This window comes from Tyto alba, unplaced genomic scaffold (assembly GCF_018691265.1).
Source record: "Tyto alba isolate M040663 unplaced genomic scaffold, T.alba_DEE_v4.0 Super-Scaffold_38, whole genome shotgun sequence".
Classification (NCBI taxonomy): Eukaryota; Metazoa; Chordata; class Aves; order Strigiformes; family Tytonidae; genus Tyto; species Tyto alba.
In genome coordinates, this window is record NW_024881313.1 from 13,388,362 (window position 1) to 13,411,216 (window position 22,855).

At 36.9% G+C, this 22,855-nt stretch overlaps 1 protein-coding gene across 5 annotated transcripts in view; it reads left to right on the forward strand.

Annotated features, from left to right (window-relative positions):
- The window catches only part of ICA1 (islet cell autoantigen 1), a 75,808-nt gene that overhangs the window by 29,628 nt on the left and 23,325 nt on the right, over nucleotides 1-22,855 (forward strand). For all 5 annotated transcript variants that reach the window (XR_004406906.2, XM_042801981.1, XM_032991643.2 and 2 more), the window contains exons 9-10: nucleotides 17,985-18,110; nucleotides 18,297-18,395. Coding sequence is in view for 4 of the 5 variants with exons in the window: in XM_042801981.1 (XP_042657915.1) it covers nucleotides 17,985-18,110; nucleotides 18,297-18,395 (225 nt within the window). In the remaining variant the exon portion in view is untranslated. The remainder of the gene's footprint in view (nucleotides 1-17,984; nucleotides 18,111-18,296; nucleotides 18,396-22,855) is intronic.

Genomic DNA, 22,855 nt, shown 5'->3' on the forward strand with positions numbered 1-22,855 from the left:
ATGGTGTCACACTGCACTCCAAGATCCACATCTTAGTATAGCAATGTGATGGCAGAGATAAAGGGATAACAGTATGCTCTTACAAAATGATAAGTGACACCTACGCATGTCACTTCTTGTGACATGCCTGTGCCACCAAGAGTATGTTTGGTTTCATTCTGGCAGGGAATAACTGTAAGAACATTATTTTTTAAATGTGTTTTTAATATGAAAGTACATGCTATTAGAAATGCTAAATTTAATGATTTACCTTAGAAATTATGATAGTGAAAACCAAAACACACAAAAAAGTGTTCTTTGTACAAAATTGTAGGTTTTGCTTTGTCATTATTGTCTCTCCTTGTAAAAGCAGATGGAGATTCAGTGCTGAGCATGTTTTCTTTGTTCAGTTTGTGCTGCAGTGTTTTTTCCAGGTTCTCCAATGTCAAATTCAGTAACATTAAGTGGAGAAACCAAAACATTCCATGATACTCTACAGACGAAATGGTCAAGCATTTTTAAGGCAATTGTGAAAGATTAACCTTTTTTGAAAACGTGACCTTAAGCAGGAATGTTCTTCACAGTGTAAGCATTTTATAGTCTTATATTTTAAATTACCATTTCAAGTACCGTTTGTAAGAATCAGTGTAGACAATAAGATTAAAATCAATGATTTGCTGAAGCCATTTCATGTATATTAAATATCACCAATGATTGTTATTGGGTTAAAAGCAAAGTAACAATGTGTGATGGAGATGCCCTTTTAAAAGCATAATAAGAGTATGCCACTTAAAAATAGAAACAGGCTTCTTGGAACAGATTACATCATCTTAAGAAGTACTGCTTGTAGAATATAGTTGCTTCCAGAGATTGATGTTTGCCCTTGAGAGGTGGTTCATCATCTGTTCAGTTATTTTTAAGAAAGAAGTGTCTGAGGTGAGACTCAGCAAAATGGCAGTAAAATAGAATAAAAGGAAGTGCTAGACTACAGATATAATGTATTTTTAACAACTTTGTTTCATATAACCTAGATGAAATAAAAAAAAGGTAGACTTGGTTTAACTGTGCATTTTCAGACTTGTATTTGTTTCAAGAAAAGGTAGGCATACACATCCTAAAAATTTCTGTTCATATAGGTAGCAGAATTTGTAATGTTTCAACAGAATACAACAAATATATGAAAAAAAAAAATCAAGATATTTAAATCAATAGTGATGTTAAGTCCAACTTTAATGTAATAATTGTTATTAGCCCCAGTATTAAAAAGGCACTCTCAAATATCATGGACAAAAATTAAGCTCCAAGAATTTTTCTCATGTCTAATAATTATAGGAATGTGTAAGTATTAAATGTAATACTGAAATTTTTTTAAAAAAAGAAAGGAACAACTGAACACTGTTTTCACTTAATTATACTGCTGTGTTTTGGTCTTAAAATTAGAAAGAAAAATGATTGCCTAAACAAATTCTGTTGCTCACATGAAAATTCTAACCCTACAAACTGGTCTGTGTGGGCAAAGCCCCTGACCCATGTGGATCATTACGTGAATTCAGAACCTAAATGAAGTGTAAAAATGTAAACAGAATAGGTTGTGAAAGGAGAAATGAGATTTGGAAAATTCCCTCAGCCTTAATAATCTGAAAAGGCTAGGAGGATAGCTAAAGAAATATTTTTAAAAAATAAATTAAATACAGATGTGACCAAACTGAGAGAATTCTGCAGGAGAGAAGAATAAACAGGAAGGAGAATACAGCTGTTGAGGAAAACGTTGTTTACACAAGAGAACCAAGTTTTTCTATGGTCGCCACTGCCCAGGAATTCTTCTTATGCTTTCCTAAAATGCCTGGGCACATGCATAATGCAGTCCATCTGCTTTTACTTCATAAAGCCTTTGCTGTTCAGTTATATGCTACATAGGCTCTGAATGATTACAAGGATGCTACGTTCAGTTTTTCTCCTTCACATAATGAAACCAAATTGAAGATAGGATCAAAAAAAGCCAACAAACAAAAAGTACTGTTCTAGCTGGAAAAAAATGGCTATTATGACATCTCATCTCTGTTTTAGGGATATTCTGCCTGAACTCTGCTTAGATTTCAAGTGTTGTTTCTTCTGTAATAGCACAATGTGAAGTCTGAAAAGCACTATAAAAAGATCTGGGGTTTTTTTAATAAGTACAATCTTCCTGAGTTTGTATTTGGACAAAATATAATTAAATTTTTTTGAGGAAAACAAGGCATACTTATTGATGTATTAAATGCTAACCACGAATAGCATTAACAATGCACAGGATTATGTAAAACAGACATTGTGTTACAAACGAATTATGATTGTTAGTGGGTGCCATTTCACATTCTGTGCTGAAAGAGGTTAAATAGAAAACAAAACCCAAAACTTCAAATTATGGTAGTTTCACTCTTGAATTAGCACTATGAACAGATTGGCTTTGTGCTCAGGACAGTGAGAGCAGCTGGGAACTAAATATTAAAGGCAATTTGGTCATCATGGTGATCTTGTTAAAGGTATCTTTCTTGCAGTGCTGATGTCATCATCCAGCTAGGATTTGCAGCATATGTGTCAGTGATGTTCCCTGGCACTTTGTATATCCACCCATCCCACCACCGTCTGCAGTGGCCAAGAGGATCTTGCAGGCCAGCCTATTGTTTTATGGTGCTTTCACTGGCGAAAATGTTACTGTGCCTGAAATTGTGGGCATACTGTAGAGGTTAGTTTTATGCTATATGATGATTTTCTTTGGAAGACCAGAGTGGCAATGTAGTGTTCAAAGGTAGTAATTACCTGTCTCTGTTTCCTGCGGGAGCTAACTGTCTTAATTGCTCTCCACTTGCCAGCATCCCCCCCTGCACCACATGTGCCAACCATCCTTTGCTTTCAGGTTGTCTAATATGAACACAACTGAGTTATGATTAACTTAAAGCAATTCTCAGCACTTTTAACTCTAAGTCCAGGTTACTTCTGATATAGAGCTGAGTATGATCTTTCAGACCTGAAAGCTAATTTCTTTTCTTTTGCCATTTACTTTGGTCAGCCTGCTTCTTGCTACAAATCTTTGCAATCATTTTTGGGAACTTGTAGACTTCCGCCATATTAACAAAATGTGACTGTTTTCAGACTACATGAAGTTATTTGCATCTGTGCAAAGAACTGTTGGATTTTATCAACTCCTTTGTAGTCATTTGAAGAGAGATGTTCTAGGTTACCAGGAGAAAACTCTTCCATAAAGAGGATGTATGTTCACGCATGAAAACGTTGCACCCGTTTGCATTTTAGAATAGTGTGTCCAAGCACACTGTTGTGCTAATTACTCACAACTGCAGACTGGTATGTGTGCTCACTATTAGAGCTACATTTAGGGCTCATCATATAGAAGTCTATCCCCAAACTCTGAAGTAATGCTATTTAGATGAATGTCATTCTGTGTGCAATTTAAAAGTTTCCTGGTCACATGAATAGAAGAGTCATTATTTTCTTTGTATGTCCTTGCTTCGGGGTCTCTATTAGTGTCAACATGTTGTTTTTTTCCTTTCAGCCTAGTAAAGCACACATCCTGGGTTTGACTAATACTGAAACTTGTTACCAACAGAAGAGTGAGGCATGTATCTAGGCTTCTTAAAGAAGAAAAAAGCAGAACTTATATCAAGGCTAGAAGCTATATTCTATTGCCTTCCTTTAATTAAATTGTCATTTAATGTTTGTTCTCTTTTTAAAATAATTTGCATATTGATACAAGGTGTAAAAATGAATAGTTACTGTGAGAAACATTTCCATGTTAATAGCTTGAGCAGCATGTTATGTTCTGTGCTGGCTGTTAATCAGAGAGTAGCCAGAAGGTGTAAGCTCTGAAGGGCAGATCTGTTCTCATGCACAGAATATTGCTGTAATGACCCAAGGTGAATGAGTTAAGAGGAGAGGCTCTGTACACTCTAGCTCTCAGCTGTCACACATCTGACTGCATGAAAACTCCCTTCTTTGTTACAGTTTGAAGTTAAACAGATTAACCATAAGTAGTTTGTCTCTATGCTGGAGAAAAATAGAGAAGAAGCCTCGTGAAACCAGCAGTGGTGTCAGCTGGGATGTAGCTGCTGACTGCAGCCCTCTGCTTCCCCGTGTAGCCTCCTTTGGAGCAAGAGCTACAGCTTTTTGAGTCAAAGCTGCTGAGGTCAGGCTCTACCCTGCATAAAGTGTGGGTGCTCTCATTTGGAGCTGGTTTCTTTCTGCACAGGCAGGAGATAGGGAAGTTGGTAGGTAACATGTAAGGAGCATGGGGTTAGGTTTTTGAAGAGTGGGGGAAGTCTTTTGGAAAGGAAAATCCAGGAGTACACGTAGCCCTTTTTCCAGGGAAGGTGTATGGCTATGCAGAGATGCTGCTTTTCTGAAAGGTGGTGCCTAAACAAAGCTGAACTGGTGCGGAACTCTGTGTAAACACTCACTGTGTTTTAAGAATAGCCTCTGTCAATGTAGTTTAAAAATTTATTTTCCCCATCTTAAATTCAAGGAAACAACTCTTAATTTGAAATAAGTCTTGTGTAAACACACATAGCCTCTGTTTAATTCAAAATAATTTTTTAAAACAGTTTAGTTAAACTGCAGAAAAGTAACATATCTTCTCTATTTCTGGGGCTGTGGTCTCAGAGGCTCTGAATCTTTTAAGATGGGGTGACTCAGAAACATTTTTTTGCTTTGCCTGATTTTTATGTTGTGCTCTTTGATCTTAATTTCAATGATGACTTTTATGTGTTGTTCTTGAAAAATTGAAGACTGTTGCTGCTTTCAGCCTCTTAAATTTAACAAAATTTCCTTCATTTTACAGTAAATAGCGATTGGAGTTACAAAAGCAATCCACATCTTATATTTGAGAGTTGGTTGTATCCTGTATTTGATATAAATTTTTTTAAAAGATGACATATTGTATTTTCTATGTATATTCCATTTTATGTTTTGTTGCAATGAACTCATTGCTGGTAGAGCAATTGGATTCATATTCTGGGACTGCACTGTACTGCTCTGTTTGTGAAAGCTGTTGTGAGGCTTAAAGCTAAAGATTTTATTGTCTGGTTTTTGGCTGGATGAACTTGCTGGATTGTGCTGAGAAATGTAACTTTGATCAAGGCTGTGTCCAGCTGCTGGATAAGTGGAAAGGATTCTGCAGAGGCTGTGCTCTCAACAGATGACGTGCTGTGTCTGCCTGTACAGGGCCATGCAAGAAGGGCAGAAATTGGGAAGGAGGAGGAAAATATCTCCTTAATTCCTGGTAATTCCTTAGAAAAAACTTCAGAGGTTTTCTGTTGCTGTTGAGCTGTACCTTTCAACCTGCCTTCTTTTTTCCTGTGAAGGGACTAAATTATTTTTTAATAATGGAGGAGGAAGTGTATTCCTATTGCTGCAGGGCAGCTGTTCAGAAAGTTGTTATTTAGCACAGAAAGCAATATTACTTGCCACAGATAGTTTTCATGTCTCAGAGAAACTTGACTTGGATGTACCAAAACTTTGCTGCTCCAAAGACACATTTGGATCCCAGTCTTTGCACTACCATAGTATTGATGATAGAGAGGAAAAAAATGTTAAATTCACATCAAAAAAAGTTAAACAGACAAGAGAAAACCACAATCTTCAGTTAGAACACCTTATTTATTGAATAGAGGGAGGACTTCTGGCACATGAATTTAGAGTATTTTTAATTGATGGGCCTGTTCTGATCAAATATCTAATCCAGTAGTAGGGCTGTTCAAGAAATATTTATGTTTATCAAACTACCTTCTTAAAAATAAAGAGGGGGAAAATACTACGTAAATTCTTTTTCCCAGAGGATTCATGTAGACAATAACACTGTTAAGTGTACCACTCCCCTCTCAAATATCATGAGTAAAAGTTTCACTCAGCAGACAACCCTCTAGGACTTGAACGAGGAGAGAGGAGTGTTGCTTGCATGCTCAGGCAATGGATGCTGGAAGAACAGCTAGGCATATCCAGGTAGATCCTATAGGTATTGACAGTTCATTTCCAAAATTCAAACACCACGTCTCAATATATATGTAGGCTTCTGTACAGGAGGGTACAAAACTTTATGAAAGTAACGTACTGAGAGCTGAGCTTCTCTCTTCACTGCAATTACAATTGTAGGAATGTTGGAGCATCTCAAAATTGTCCCCATCCCTTTTCCAAATGAATCTGTGTGGATGCAAAGCTTGCATACTGCCATACAGTTACAATATGTGAAGCATTTGTACGTGTTTTCTGTTATTTAGACATGTTTGGGCGTAGGTGGTGCTTGAATACACCCTGGCATTTGAAACTGAGCACTCTTACAGTTATAAAATTATATAACTCAGCGTGCTTTTGAATTTTGATAATGGAAAATCTGCTGCTACACAGGTGTTAAAGAGATTACTGCCTTGTTGGAAAAGCTCATTTGAAGTATCTGTGCTGCCTTAGACCACAGAACAGAGAGTTCTCCCACCATGAGAAGGCACTGAGCCAGTCTGAATCTTGCATAACAAACTCGCAAACCCTCCTTGACCTGCAAAAGTGCCTTACGGTTACCTTATTCTTAAGGATGGACATGTTAGTTCAAGCAAAAATCCACTGTCTGTCCATCATCTGTCTTCACTGGTGACCACTGCTAGCTACCAGGGAGTTGCATAGAACAAATACACATTTTCTTGTAGTACTGTGACCAGTGGAGGCAAAAGGTTTTTTTTCTATAAAATTGTCCAGTTGCCTTTTGAACCCTTGTAAATTCTGGCCATCACAACAGATGGCTGTGATTGGAGAGCTGCCCTACTGACACAGATGTTGTGTAAAGATCCACTGTCCTTGTGTTGAGTTCAAACGGCTAGTTTGGTATACTGCCATCTGGTTCCCATGTTGGCAGAAGGCTGGTCCTTTGCAACTTATGTATGTGTGGTATGATGGACTTCCATCAGACTTCTCCTTAGTCATCTCTTTTTTCTCGGCTGGAAAATACTAAGCTATCATTATTTTTACAGAAACTAATTTACAGTTTTAGTCAGACATTTTGTTCTTGCCTACATTTTTTTTTCCCCATTGCTAAGCCTGAACGGATCTGCTCTTGCAGATCCAACTCGGCTTTGGGTGGAACCAAAATAGAGTGAAAAAAAATCTTATTGTCACTGTATAATATTTACGGAATCACATGCATAATGTGCAAGGAGGTTCTCATTTTTCCCCATCCCTAAAGAGGCACAAGAGAGTTGGAAAAGGTACATTATAAAACAGCAGGAATAAACATAGGGCTGGGAAGGAAGTGAGGCAATAGGAAAAAAGAGAGAGAGAAAAGAGTAAGATAAACATGTGTGTGTATGCATAAAGGAGAGGAGGAAAGATACTTCATAGGATTCAATTTCTGTGATGGCCATCATTGAATATGTCAGAAGATGGTACAGCCAACCTTTGTTTTTTTGAGGGGAAAAAAAGGAAGAATATTCGAGCCAGCAATAACCTTATATCCTCACAGGGGTCAGAGAATTGCTCACATCTGCTGACTGTCAGTGGTTATGAAGTAAGCAGTTTTGACCATGGCTTACTCATTACTGCCAGGCTGGAGTTACGTGGCGTGTGAGCCAATAGGCTCAAGGCAGTAAAATTTTTACAGGCTGAGTACTGAAAAACTTAAGTGGGAAATGTGGCATAAATGTGACACAAAGAGCAAATTTCATATTCTACTGAATAAAATCCACAGAGAAGTCCTGGTGCATGTCCGTGACGCGGCTGTTTGGTAAATATACTATAATATCTTTTAGAAAAAAATCCTCTATTGGGATTTAAAAATAGCAGTAGTTAACTCAGTGTACCTAATAACATCTTTTCTTACTGTATATTTTTATACTGCTGTTAAAGAAAAAAAAAAATGCAGCAATGCTTATTAAACACTTTGCTCTTTAACATGACACTCTTCTTCGCGCAGGACGATTGACATGGATTTCAAACCAGGAACTAAAAAGGCAGACATCTGACCCAAAGTACTGAGAGGATAAGGACAGAGCTGGAAATTAGGACAAAGTTACATAGGCAAGAGAAAAGAAAAGCATGAGACTGTGTGGTCAAAGAAGAGAACAGAGAATGGGAAGTAGTAGTTTGTCTGGGTTATATTTGTAGCTGAGCACAATGACTGCATCTCCAGTGACTGGAGAGCCAAACAGCACACCAGTGTATGTTTGAAGTTTGTATATTTAATCACAATTTCATCTCTTCTGTATATTTAATTCTTCTCTCCTCACAGGCAGCAAATAGCTCATTGCAGCTCTACAACTACATTTACAAGGTTTCTGCAACAGTTTTTGTGAAGATATTCTGTAAAGATGTAGCATAGCTGTCAACGAGTGTCAGGAGTCTCTTGATACAGTTTGAGTGAGCACAGATCGCAATCCACATCTCTGGCTTTAAAAAGTGGAGAGGGAAGGTATCAAAAAGTGTAAGATGTAACTTGAGGACTGGGGGAGATTACTTAAGACGAGGTGTTTCTAAGTCCATCTGTCTCATTTAACAAAAAGAAGAAGAGTTGGCTTTGCAATGGTATGTAAGTTACTGAGGCTCCTCAATCTACTCATCGGGAGTTTATCAAGAATCATGTCTTGGAAGCTTATACTAGGTGAATTCAAATGATAAATAAGGCATGTATTTAAATACGCAGGTTATTATTAGCAATAAATGAAATTGGGTTTTTTCCTGGATGTCACTTAGGTTAACATTTATCAAACCTAACTTTAGGCATCTGCTGTGTAGATGTATGCACTTAAACTAATCAACAAGAGCTCCCTTTATAGTCCAGTGGAGAGAAACAAGCTCTTTCAAGGTAACATGAACCAAACGCTAGTCTCAATTGTTTGTGCTGGTCAGATCTCCATCCAGTAAAACCGATCACTGGGTAACAATGTAGATGTCAACATCTGAGCTGGGAACACTTAGCATGTCTTTCTGGAAGACATGCCTTAGGGTAAGTGCAGAAGTAGTATTTTGTGATGTTAATATACTGATTTGTTCTGGCATTAAACTCTCTAGCCATGGGAACTGTCTAGGAATGCTTTTCTAGAAAACTTGCTGAGCTTCCCAAAGCTGGGTCAGGTGTGAATGACCAAGGGAATAGGAATCCCACTGTGCACAGAGATGGACAAATTCTGGCAACAACTGAGCCAAAACAGTGACTACAATTTTGAAAATTACTATGGGAGTTATAATGGCTCTCCTCAAAGAACTGCTGAAATAAGCCATATTAGAAAGTGTTGAAAAATCACAGATTCAGAGAAAATATGGGACCCTTTTTGATACTTCCTGGAGTTTAAAAATTTGTTACCCACAGATACCTGAATGTTTCTCATAAAGTGTTTTTAACATACTGAAAAAAGTCAATTAAGTATAAATATGTTTTATTTAAAATAATACAAAAAATGTGGTATTTTTTAAAAAGTAGTTGTTCAACTAAAACTAATGACACCTGATGCATTTTTAAAACTGTGAAATTTAATCTAATAAATATACTAAGCTTTCCCTATTAAATGTTTACATTGTTTTCTGGATAGATAAGGTTTTAAAAGTTGTAATTGCTAACAGATTTAAAGTACAGAACATTAACATCTAACCTTAAAAGATTTTCAGGTTTTTCTATTTCATTCTGGGAGATGATACTCCAATGATAAATACATATATATGAATGTATATATATATAGTTTAGGGTCTAAGTAGTGCAACTTTGCAAAGTTTCTTCAATATAACTTCTTAAAAAGCTCCAATTTTTTTTTCTTTTCAAATTGTAATTTATTCAGTGCCTCAGGGTAGCAGGGCATGTTAGAGGCAGAAATAAGAGCTATCAGAGTATTGTCACTTTCCTGATGAAAAAATAATTAACCTCCCAGTTGTTCTACAGCATAATACGGTATCAGGCACAGATGGAAATAGAACACAAAAACTGTTCTTTTATTTCTATTTATTTCCTGGACTTGAGAAATTCTGTTGTGTTATTAGTTGCATGCAACACGCTAATTTAGAGCTGTACGTTATATCAAAGCTATCGTGTCAGTATAAAGTATCCCTGTGAAATTTAGTTCTGTCATATAATCCTTTCCTTGCCTGTTACATAAATATTCTCCTGTCTATAGCATCTTTATTAGACCTTCCTGAGGGGGGCAGAAGGAAAAAGGAGGGAGGAGTTCAAAATCCTATGGCCTTACCCATGAGAAATCGGAAAAAAAGCCCCCACCCCAAACTTGGAATTTTATGTAGGAGAGTTCAATTTTATGTTCATACCAGTGAGGATATGTTTATATTTTTATTATAAATCAGTATAAGAAGAAAAACCTCCAAGCCCTTCAAACTATCTAAATTCCTGAATCAGGAGCACAGCCAAAGGCTGAAGTTTGCTTGAATGTGTTATGCAGAGTCGCTGCTCTAATGCTTTTTAGCTGGTAGGTGTTGCAATAGAAAAGCTTGCAGTAGACTTGCATGTGTGTGCACGTGCATATGTGCGTAGTGCCACGGAGGTCTAAGAGACCTGTGCCACACAAGTGATGGAATGGTGCAGGGTATTCATGGTCATGTGGACAAGACAGGAATCTTTAGTTGTTTTATTTTGCAAAATGGAACGAGTGGCTGCTATGATGTTGTAATGTGCTGGTGGGGTAGACTCCACTATCCCAGGAGCAGGAGTCACTCGCCCCTGTGGATACCCAGTAAGGGTTTGTTTTCCCAGCACAATCCTAATTTAAGACCTCTGTCCTTCAAACACTTGGAATCGTGCTTATGTGTTCCAAAACTCTGGGGCAGACCTGTAATTTATTCACTGCTTTTTGGAGTCAAGGACACTGGGACCCATGTATTTGAAACTTTCAGGAACTGCTGTATTACAAATGTTAAATAATAATGAGCAATACTATTGAAATCAAAGGGAATGGTCATGTATTCAAATGAAAATGTGAATTCTCATCAGAGGCTATTGTTCTTGTGCGTGAATTAAACTTGTTACAGCAGTTACTTTGTCTCCCATTCTGATTGCAGAGGTAGATGAAGAATCCTGGTTTTGATAAACTCATTTTTTGAGAAGGAAAACTAAGAGTAAGAATGATTCTATGGTGTCAACTCAAATAGAGTAGGATTGTGAAAATAGCTAAAACGTAGCATGTTTGAATAACAAAGTTTGTATGAAAGTTTCTGGGTTGGGGGAATAACATTTCAGTTGCGTTTTGACTTCTTACTAGTTCTTTCTCCAGATGCCTTCCTCGTAGTGTAAGGAGCAAAATACCTGTTAAAATCATGGAGATTTGATTGTTCTGACAATCAACAAAAATGTTACGATTAAAGGAAAAAACTTTTTACCAGCAGATGATCATCTTTTGGTCATTTGTAGACAATTGATGTTTCAGATCAAGTTGTTTGGCAGAGAAACATTATTTTTCTTGGTTCCAGTAAATACACTGAAATGCTGCTACTGTTACACTAATCCATATTAAGCTGCATTTCTCTGTATTCTGTTATGGAGTGCTATAACATTGCTTTTGCCTTTTTCATTTTTCTTTGCTGTACTTTAGCACTCTTTTTCTATTGTTTACATTCAGTTCTGGGACTGTCATGAACATGTGAGAAATCTGAACAGATCAATTAGATGCTTCAATTAAATTTAAAATCTCTGGGTAATTATGGCAGGTAATTTGCTGGTAGATATTTGCAGTTATTTGAATAGGTATTGATTTCATTGGATTAGGTTGTATATCACTGTGTGTCAGTTGAGTATTTAGTTTGTTTCTCACGAGTTTTTCAGCCACTAGAAAAATGGACTTTGGAGGCTGAAAAGTTTTTGTGCTGTATTGTATCTTGTGATAGGCTCGCCTTGATCAAGTCCATATATAATGAATTTTCTACCACTTTAGGATACCAGAAAGTTGGGCCAGTTTCCTTTCCAGAATCTCTATCTCTTACAATACAACTAGCCTAATACATATTTAATTCAGCTTTCACTTATCTACTGTCTTCCCACATGAAACTGCTGATACGTTTAAACTACTTCGACACAGGACATACATATTTTTAACAGCCATTTCAAAGTGTTATTTGCTTGTACTGCTGTGATGACTGGGAATCTGAGTAATGGGTAGCAGCTCTACTCTGCTAGTCTTGAATAAGAAAAGAAGAAAAAGGCAGCCTGTACACCAGGTATACCTGCAGTTTTTCTCCACACAGACATAACGTCTTTTTCAAAGTTGACATATCAGTTGTTCTTTTGTGGCAGTAAAGGCAGGCAGTGCTTTTGTTGCTTCCCAGAGTGAGACAGGTAGGCATCCAATGATAATTAAATCCTCTATATGAATTGCAACATGACTGCAAATTTGCTTAATGAAGCTTAATAGGATGAGGTGAATGGGGATGCATGCCCAAGTGCAGACTATCATAATTAAGCCCAAAGTGGCAAATTTAAGAAATGTTTCATTGGAACTTGTTATGCACTTTAGGTTATCAAAATTCATATCTCAAGAATAGTTTCATTATGTAAACAGATCTGATGTACATCTGCTCAGTCTCATACCTAGGAGATATTATTTGGATCTATTTTACTGTCCAAGTAGTTTTTGTTTTTAGCTAGGCATTTCTCACTTGATAACTTTTGTCATCTAAAATGAATTTTTATCAGTGTTTCTCATCAGATCATAAATGAAGCTTTTAATAAACAGGGCTGAAGCAGATGAACAGAACTATGCTACCTCTTCTTTAACTATTGTTCTTAATGTGTTTTTCTACAAGTTGATGGAGCAAAGATTAATCAATGCAATAAATGCTATTCCAACCCAAGGGAACAGTTGAGTCAAAGTATAGACTGCAAAATGTAAAACATACCAAAGCACACTGAAATCAGCTTTAGTACTGTGCAAGATGTTGAAAGTCCTTACAATGCACATGGAAAAGTTTAGTTACAGGCATTATTTTCAATAAAACATTACCCTTTTTGTTCTCTGGCTACGCAGAATCAATCTTGAAATTTTTTTTTAAAAAAAAGGAAAGAAAAAAAAATCAGTAGGTGCTTATATATCCTCATGTAAAAGTGTAATGGGTGCTCCTTGTCATAACACCACTCAAGCTATGGAGTTATTACAGTTTTGTGGGAACTGAGAATCTAGTTCCTTATGCTTTCTGTGCTATATGCAGAAATGCTGTAAGATATGCTATACATGAAATACTTTGTCCTCAAGCTACAGCCTACTTCAGTTTGCATTTAATTTTCCTGCAATCTTTACAAGAGTCAGGTATGCCAGAAGGTGCTATACTTATTTAATTCAGAGATTTGTGCCCCTTCCATCTGCTGGTAACGTTTACCCAGAGCCCCCAACAGGAAGGTTTGCTATATTCCAGGCATTTTTCACTCTTGATTTACTTACCCCCCTCCTTCCAGCCTATACACACGCTGTGCATGCTTTTCAGATCAAGTAAGTGAGAGGTTGGGTGACAAATTAGACTGGAAGCATCTGTTTCTGCTTCTATGTTGGAAACGCTGAGACAAAAATATACTGTATGTAAAGTGAGTTAGTGCATTTATCTGACATAAGTTAATTTTGGAGATGATGCTTCACTAGTTGAATTGTCCCTGAAATTGGGATACTACTGAAAATAAATAAATTTTGCATTTTACGGTAGACTAAAAGAAAGTAATAACAGGGATGTACTGTAGAGGACATAAAGATTCCTTGAAAATACATGACAAATACATATTTTAGTAACTGAACATACTGAATAGGAGTTTTTACCTGGGTCCAAACTTTTTTTTTTTTATTATTTTTAAAATGTTAGCACTCTTGAAGTTTGGGACTTTTCTGTTTGAATATAGGTTTAGGAACCTGTGTTAGCAAATATTTGCTCTTCCAATCAAGCATTCCAGAACAAGACTTTCAAGCCACCAGGACGTAGGTTTTTAACATTTATTTATTTATTTATTTTAGTCTTTTGAAATTAATTCAGCTTTATATGGCATCTTACAGCTTATCAAGTTATAGACTTCATGAGATACTGCTTTCCAAATTTATGTTTTCTTATGTGCTCTCTTTAAAGAATTCTAGTCCATAAATACTGTACTTAGATGTTTGCAATGGGAAATTAAAAGCAGGTTGCTCTAGGTTGCTGCTTAGAAAGAGAAAAAGATGAACAGTAATAATGTTTTTTTATGTCATAGTACCATAAGATTTTCTTCTACAGCATAAACCTTACAACTAGCACCTACAGTTTGAGATGCATAGGAGCTCCTCCACTGTAAAATGTCCAAGTTGCATTTAGACTGGTGCAGTTGTTTTACAGTCAGTAAAATCCTGCCACTTTTCAGACCAGGATTTTGAAGAAGTTTTGTATGTTCAGCTTTAATGAAGTTCACATGTATGAATAAAAATTTGCAGGACTGAGACCGCAATGAGGTCCTGTTTCTCATGTCTTAAAGAGTAAATGCAGAGAAAGGAGAAGATTAGTATGTATTACCTCAGCTTTCCCTTGAGTAGAAAACCAAAAGTTCATTCTGATAAATTGTGCGGTATTAAGTAGATTATGCTTTGTAAGCACTAAGGTTTTATACCTAATTCCCGAAGCCACAAATAATCTTAAAAGATGTCTAATAATAATTTGAATTGAAAATATATTTACTGGCACACATAAAAGGGAAAAGGGCGTGATGTAGTATGTGGTGTTCTTTCTTGGCTGTCCTGCACTGCTGCTGCAAAATGGAGAGTATTTCTGCTCAATAAACTTTCAGTAGATCAAAAAACCTAAAAGCATCCTTAATTTAATAGTTCTTATAATATCGCATCTTCCCTGGTTAGCAAGAGAAATGTGTGGCATTTGGTAACACAGCATTAAGTATTTTGAATCATCTGTATGAGCATGTCAAACATACGGGCTTGTATTCCATGTGGTGGTGTGGATCACCTCTTTCTCTTTGTGAATGCACTAGCTTTTAAAGGAGACACTAATTATGTGTTCAGTTAAGATAAATGCTGACATTGTTTCTTACTAAATGTCCTTGAAGACTGTGTACAGGAAGACAACCCAAACTTTACAGGCTTTTTGTTCTCTGGATTTTTTTTATTCTTCTTTTAAGGAATTGGAGGCACGAGGTAGACCCAAATCCCAGTCTGTTCTATAAAGTCCTTGTGCAGACTTGCAGTTGTAGAAATTAATAATTATTACATTTAGTGGTACTTCTTTTCTTTTCTTTTTTTTTTTTTTTTTCTCTTGTGATCCACCATCTCTGACAGTGTATTTATTTTTCCCAGAACTAACATTCTTTGCTCACTTGGACTATCCATCTACAAAGCCACAGCTGTTCTTACTGTGTTTTCACCAGTGCTATGATATACTGAATAGGAAAGGGATTCATATCTCAGCTGCAGCATTGTAAAATACAGTTTTATATGTGACATGTTTCCACTGACATCAGTTGAATTTCTCTGGATTTTCATAGCTGTAACTGAGATCAGAATTTAGTCTTGTCTCACTACATTTTTCAAAGCCCTACAAGATCTCTTACTTAAATATCTTGTAGCAATTTTTGCTGGTAAAAGATGTAGGTAATCTCATGTTTGGATTTGAGTTAGAAGTTCTTTTTTGCACAGACCCATAATTTTCTTCACAATCCTCCTTTTTGGACTGAAGTTGTAAATCTGTGCTCTCAGTCACTTGTAGCTAAAGCAAGTAAAGGATTTGAGGACCTAATGTGGGACAAAGGTGTTTTATCCAGCACAGGATATTCTTCCACACTCCTCCTGCCACTTCTCCCATCCTCCTCCCTTGCTGCTTAATTTTGGAGGCCCATAAGCTCTTTACCCACCTGCTCTTCTGACTAGACAGTTGTGCATGGGATGAGACTCCTGGCATGGATAGCATGGTGCCTCGCTCAGGCTTCAACCCAGGCACAAGCTAAAAGAAGTAGTGTAGGGTCTCTCGAGGATCCCAAACTAAGAGGCAACCTCAGCTCATGCCAGTGTAGTTTCAACTGGGTAAGGCTTTTCACAAAATATCATATTAGGGAGGTACCTTAGCAGTACCTGCTCCTTGCTTTTTATATCATAGCTTAGCATTTGTCATGCTTGCCTAAGGAATGGAAGCCATGGGAGCAATTTCATCCTTCCTGAGGGAATTCAAATCTGTCTCCACCTCACCAAAACATCTCATAACTACCCAGTAACTCTTCCAGCTCTGGACACCCCTCTTTGGTTTGAAACTCTTCAATGTGCAAAAACAGCAAAGCAAGACATCAGTAAGATGTTGTAGTCTTGGGGTTAGAGTACTGGATCAGGTTAGAAGTTTCAGATGTAGTTGTTATTATCAGAACTCCATATTTGCTCACTGATTTCTTGATGTAATATGTGGAGTTATCCTGGAAGACTTCTTCTTAGGTGAATGTGCTAATCACAAAGATATTTTATAAAGTATCGCTGATAGGGTTTTTTATTTAAAAAAAGAAAAAGTCTTTTTTTTTCTAGGCATCATATTTTTCTACAGTTAAAATCTCAGCTGTGAGATGCTGCATTTATCAGAAATTTTGAATTATGGTAGTTTCTTCAGTATGTACACACCTGGCCTATGGTAAGTGCAACCCTAATATATTACCCAGGCAGAGCCGATCTGATCAGTGAAAAAAAGTTGCCACTTACCCGGCAACCACAGAGTCCCACAGTTTGTGTGAGTAGGTCATCTGATGAATTTGTGATACAGATCTTTTGCTGGTTTTCTGCCTGGTTGGAAGTCTCATATACTCTTAAGTGACTTTGGGAAAATACGGTCAGAAATATGTTAACCATATCATTTTGGTTTGCATTACGAGTATGTATTTGTCCTTACTGCACAAGGAGCGCAGGCACTTGCTGCAAGGTTCTACATTCACTCCTGAAGATGAGCATACAAGTTTGTCAGATCTTGTTTGACTGAGTCTGTGTATTCTGAACAAAATCAATATGCTCTCTGAGTTAGTCCAGTAAAGGAAGGGAAATTTATTTAGTTTGCATTCACTGGATTTTTTCCACTGTGCAGACTTTTTTGGGTAAATACTTTATTGTAACTCTGAAAAAGTTATAGGAAAATCATCATGTTTTGTGGTTTGATTGTTTCCTGTTTCCTTGGGAGAAAACTAAATTTTCTACACAGATTTTGTTATAATCAGATTTGGTTTGTTAACACAGTACTAGGGTAGTGTATAAAGCTGTCTTAAAAATGGCTAATCCTGTGTACAAAACACCGATATCAACTTGCTACCCTGATACCTGGTTGTGAGGATGCCAGTATTGTTGCCAAACTTGTTCGGCTTGGTAACAGAGTGTGTCTTGTATGTACCTAACAGGTGGTAGAAGAATGATTTGAAAAACTAAAACCCTCTGCAAATGAAATTGTTTGCTCCTAACAGAGGATGTCCTGATATTTTTCCTATAGCAATAAACAGGAAAAGCACTATGTTTTAGAAGGAAAACTTAAAGGACCAAAATTTTTGTAGCAGTTCGAAGTTATTGAAGTGCTGCATTGTCAATAAGAGTTGCAGATTGACTTTAAAGTTTGTCGGTGGAATTTGTCTCCTACTATAGGAGTCTCTATAGATGTCTCTCTCTGTGTGCCTGCATATTATGTAATAAACTTTTAGTTCCAAATCTGTTGGTCAGGCTTTGAATTGGCATTTCTGTAAAGCAATAACAAAATTAGTATGTTTTCCAATTATTATCTTCTCAGTATGTATTTAATACTAATATCCATCTTATAAACAGGGCTTATAAAACAGAATTTCTGCGCTGAACATATTAGAAAAATAGTAACACAGAAGATAGTAAGACCCATATTTTAGCATGTAACAGCCTACCATATCTTAATTTCAGTGGGATTGATACTGTAATAAAGTTCTATATAAGCTTTAATCGAGTCTGTTTGGTTGTCTGATTTCCCTAGAAGTTGTATGAGTTTGCTCTTTCATGAAACATAGAGAAAAGAATTCACTACATAAACAATTTTCCCTTTGTTTGAAGGTTCAAGCTCAAGTGCGACATGCAAAACTCAACTTTGACAAACTGAAGACTGATGTCTGTCAAAAAGTGGATCTTTTGGGAGCGAGCAGATGCAACCTCCTTTCTCACGTGTTAACAACATATCAGGTATCCAAAGAAAATGTTGACCTCCAAAAGAAAGATTTCCTGTTAATATGTTTTTTTAAGAGGTTACCATGGCAGTATTCAACTGTAAGAATATGTAACTAGTATTGGAGGGGAGATGTAAATTTTCACTGAAAGCAAATTGGTGTTAAAGCTAACATTGCATTGAAATTTTATCCTACCTTACAGGCAACACTTCTTCATTTTTGGGAAAAAACTTCACACACAATGGCAGCCATCCATGAAAGTTTCAAAGGTTATCAGCCATATGAATTCACTATGTTAAAGGTAAGGAATATATAGATAAGTTTGTTTGCCCAATGATAATAAATAAGAGATCATTCAAGTATGTAAAAAGCAGATACTCATATTTTGTCCGAATATTGTCTGACAATGTTACCCTTGTCCTGCCTTTTCATTTAAATACTGGTTTCCTGGTTAAAGCGCTTCTGGCTAGTGGGATCAAAAACTGCACGTAGAGTGCAGTGACTAAGGAATATTTCAAAGGAAGACATTATTCAGGGCTGCACTTCAGTATGTGTTTAAGTGCTAACTGGGATTGGTTTTGGTTTATTCCTAAAGAATCATAAAATCTAGCTGAATTAGGGATTTATGTTGCTCTCCAAAATCTCGCAAGTGAATTAATACTATTTTGCCTTTGCATCTGTTTTTAAAAACTCATACTCTCTAAGAATACCTTATTGGACTGAATATGAGTACATGGATGCTGAGGGTTCCCACACCTGTACTCAGACTTTTTAACCCTTAACTGTTCTGGGAAATACTGTTTTGCTTGACTAGTGGTGTTTGCTGATCCTTTGTAATCTCTGAATATGGAATATGTGCAATATCTGACTGAAGTCTGGGTTCAGAGTTTCTCCAGGTATCTAAAAATAATCACTCAGCACTGTATTTTCCTGGTCATGCCTGCCCCCCTGCATATGAAGTTGCTTTGCCCATTGCAATTTGAGGTTCAGTAGAGGAATGAGAAAACAGACAAAGAAAATCATTAACTTTCCAGTTATCCCCATAGACATCTTTGTCCTGTAGTTATTTTGTGCAACACGATAACTATGTGATTGGCTGATCCTATTTGCATGGGAGAAAAATAACATTTGTCTGAAGGAGATCTGATGGAAGGGTTACCATTGGGAGGAAGGTGAGGAATGAACAGCTTGTGGCAAAGTCACTGTTTGCCTGGAGAAACAATCCAGTTTGGAAACAATTACAAGTCATAGACTCAGTCCATGAAATGCTTGTGCATATGACGTACAGAATTAGAAGTTGTGCTGCATTATGCTATCTAGCCTGTGGCTACCCCAGAGCTGCTGGAAAAGAAGCACCTGAAGGTGTAAGATTTAATTCACCTCAGACTACCAAACTTGTCTGTGCATGACTACAGTAGTTTCTGAACCCTGAAGTGCATAAAGAGCTTGTGGAGACTCTTACACCTGCAGCTTGAAACATCACAACATACCAAATAAACAAACAAATTTCAAGCTCAATCTCTCCTGACTGAGGACAAAAATAAAAGGGGGCTCATAAACTGTTTCATTTTACTCCGCCTCTGAAGAATCCTGTCCTGCAGGAAAAGTCCTCATTTGCTATGAAGCTAACATAACTCTAAGATTCTTTCTTGCATAGTCCATGTCATGGAAAAGGGGTTTTACCCAGAGCTTATGTCCAGTTTTCAGCAGAAGGCAGTGGGGCGTAATTATCTTGACATTGCTTGTAATTGCCTACCGACTCACCAGTTAAACTCCAAACCAGAAAGGAAAATCCCCTTTGTTTCCCCATCATTGCCTCCCATTGCAGCAATTTCTAGTTCACAGCCTGAGTTTAGCATGGCCAGGGTCCTGCTCATGAGCCTTCATACCATGTTGGTGGGCTGTTCTCATAACTTCCAAGTGTTAGACAGTCTGAGGAATTTTTTCTCTTTGCTTTGATACAAACCAATTTCAGTCTAATTTGTGTAGGTAGCCTATACTGTTGCTGGATATTTATACATTATACTCTTTTATATCTAAAAATCAGATTATTTGAACAAGATGTATGATGTTTCAAAATGTAGAGTAACATTTGGACACCTTGGAGAGAAACTTGTACAGAAAATGCACCTGTTCTGGAGTGTGAAGTACCCTTGTGATGGAGGGTGGGAGAGATTTGGGGATGCTTGTTATCTTTTGAACTTCCCTCTGTGAAAGATTTCAGTATAATCTAAATTTTAAATTAGGCTGAGAATCTATGATGAATAAAGACAGTGTATACTGAGTCCACACGTATGTAACAAGCAATCCCTTGAAGCAAAAAGTAACTGTAAAAATGGTTGTGAATATTGTAGTGTGTTTAGGATGCAGCCTGACTTTGTTGTAAGACTCTTAACCATGTTTATTGCTGGCCTTCTGTACTGAAAAGATGTGATTTCCTGTTTTTGCAGCGATATGCATTCTGAGAAATTACGCTAATCAGTAGGTAGTTTTGTACTACAGAATTTCATGGAAGTTTGTGCTTTCAGAAAAATGCTGCTTGGGAATAAGACTATGTTACTGCCTTTTAGTATGAGTTCTTTATTTCTTTTGGTCTCTAGAGTGTGGGATTATTTTCTATACCAAAGTTAAGTCTCCTCCATGATCTCTTTTCCCCCAATTAGTAGTTTCTGTTTGTTTACCTTAAATGATTGCTAAGGAGATTAAATCAAAATCCAGTGGTGGCATCAGGTGAGATTCTGTTGCCTAAGAGAATAGATGTCTGGTGCTACTTCAGGTGCCTTACTAAGTCACCTCAACTCTACTTGTCATTCCTGAAGGGTGTGGAACTCCCATGAGTGCTGTGTCTCCTCTGCTAGACCTCGCTGTGGAATAACAATTGGTGTTTATGGTTAGGGAACCTACCCCTACCAGTCATGTCATACATGTTCGTGTCAGAGTAACTATATATTAAGAAGGAACTGTAAACTAATTGTACATTGAGATTACATGGAATTATTTTTTTATGAAGTATAATATATGGTTATAGCTCATCTAGGGTAAGTGTAATTTCTGATGGAGAAACTTTTGGTCTAAAAATGTACCCAATGAAGATGCCATCTCTGCTGTTGACTTTATGCATTAAAAATACACAATCAGAATATATAATTGCCTAAAACACACATAAAATATTTCAATGTGCCCATTTCTATGTTTAACCAAGAGTTACCCCTTTTAGAATATCTTTTGCTTTCTTTTGTCTTAAAAAAGGGATCTTTCCTAAAAGACAATTTTGAATCTGGTGCTTGCAAATCATTTTTGTCTTTTATGATTCTAGTTCTGATACTAGCAGCTTAATTTTGCTCATACAAGTGATCCTTCTGAATTAAACTAATCATACATGTATGTAGGATTAATGTTTTACTTTAAAACAAGAGTTTAAAGAAACTGTTAATATTTGACTTAGACGTAGATTGTCTTACTGAAAAATTAGAAAGTGCTATGTACTGGAAAATTACTGTTTGTATTTTGTAGTATGAATATATTCATGTACCAGGTTTACTTCAGGAAAAAGACTCTTAAACGCCTCTCGGGATTGTTTCTGGAAAGAAAACATTGTCTTTAGAGATGTTTGCCAAGCTCCCTTAATGAAAAGCAGCCCGTTTGTTTTCATTGCTTCAGGGTATATGCTGAGAGTAGTGTAATTATGCTATTGCAGCTGTATTTCCTAACTGCGAGTTTTATGCTTGATGAAAGATGATTATTAATGTGCTAACAACTCTATGTATTGTGATGTAAAAGTGTCCGTTACTGTATCTATTGCTGTAATATTAAATATGATGGGCTGCTGTTTTGGTAGAGCTTTTAAGGTTTCATTGTCTTGAAATTACCGTATATCAATTGAATTCAAATCCATTTCAGGGGCTACTTTTCATCACTAATACCTTTTTCTAATTTCTGTCATAATTTATTTGCCTTATTTACTTAATGAATATCTAATTGCATTTTTGACATTTTAATGCTATAATACTAAACTTTCTGAAGAGTTTGCATGAGCCTAAAGATAATGGCAGCCCTGGTAAACAAGTCAAAAAGCATAAATCTCAGTGCATCCATTTATTTCCATGCAAAGAGGAACACTGCTGCCTGTGCTCCTTACATGGTTTGGAGAATTCTGTCCGAACAGGTGCTACAACACTGTTGCCTTCTGCTGACTGTAGTCTGGTATCCTTTCTTGTTTGTTTGTTTGCACCATGACTTTACTCATAGGCAAGATTGCATACAATTTTATATCTTTAGGGGTTTTGGGGTTTGTTTTGTTTGTTTTTTTGTTTTTTTGTTTTTTTTTTTTTTTCTGATGAATCTCCATAAGGAATTTCTGAGACTACCTGCTTTTCCTTTCTCCTTTCAGCCCTCCTCCCAAATGAAACATATCCAAGTTTTTGTCTCCTCAGTGGTGTTGTACTTCTCTATATGTGTTGTAACATCCTGGGATGTATCCCTGGCTCCTGGACCTGCCCTTAGCTGTGTTGCTTTGATTCTTTTTCAGTCAAGAGGAAATGCATTAGTTGTCCAAGGCACTTGGGGGAAACTGTGGGTGAGCTGAGCGCATTGTCAACACTCTGGTGATTTATCTGCAGAGGACAAGTTTTGTGTGCAGTCCAGATGATCTTGGCTTGACTTGAAAGCAGCCCAGATGCAGGTGAAGGAATTTTGTGAGTGAGTAGCTGTCAGTCTCAGAATGATGCCTGAGCTGAAACCAGAGTTAACTCCTAGTGGAAG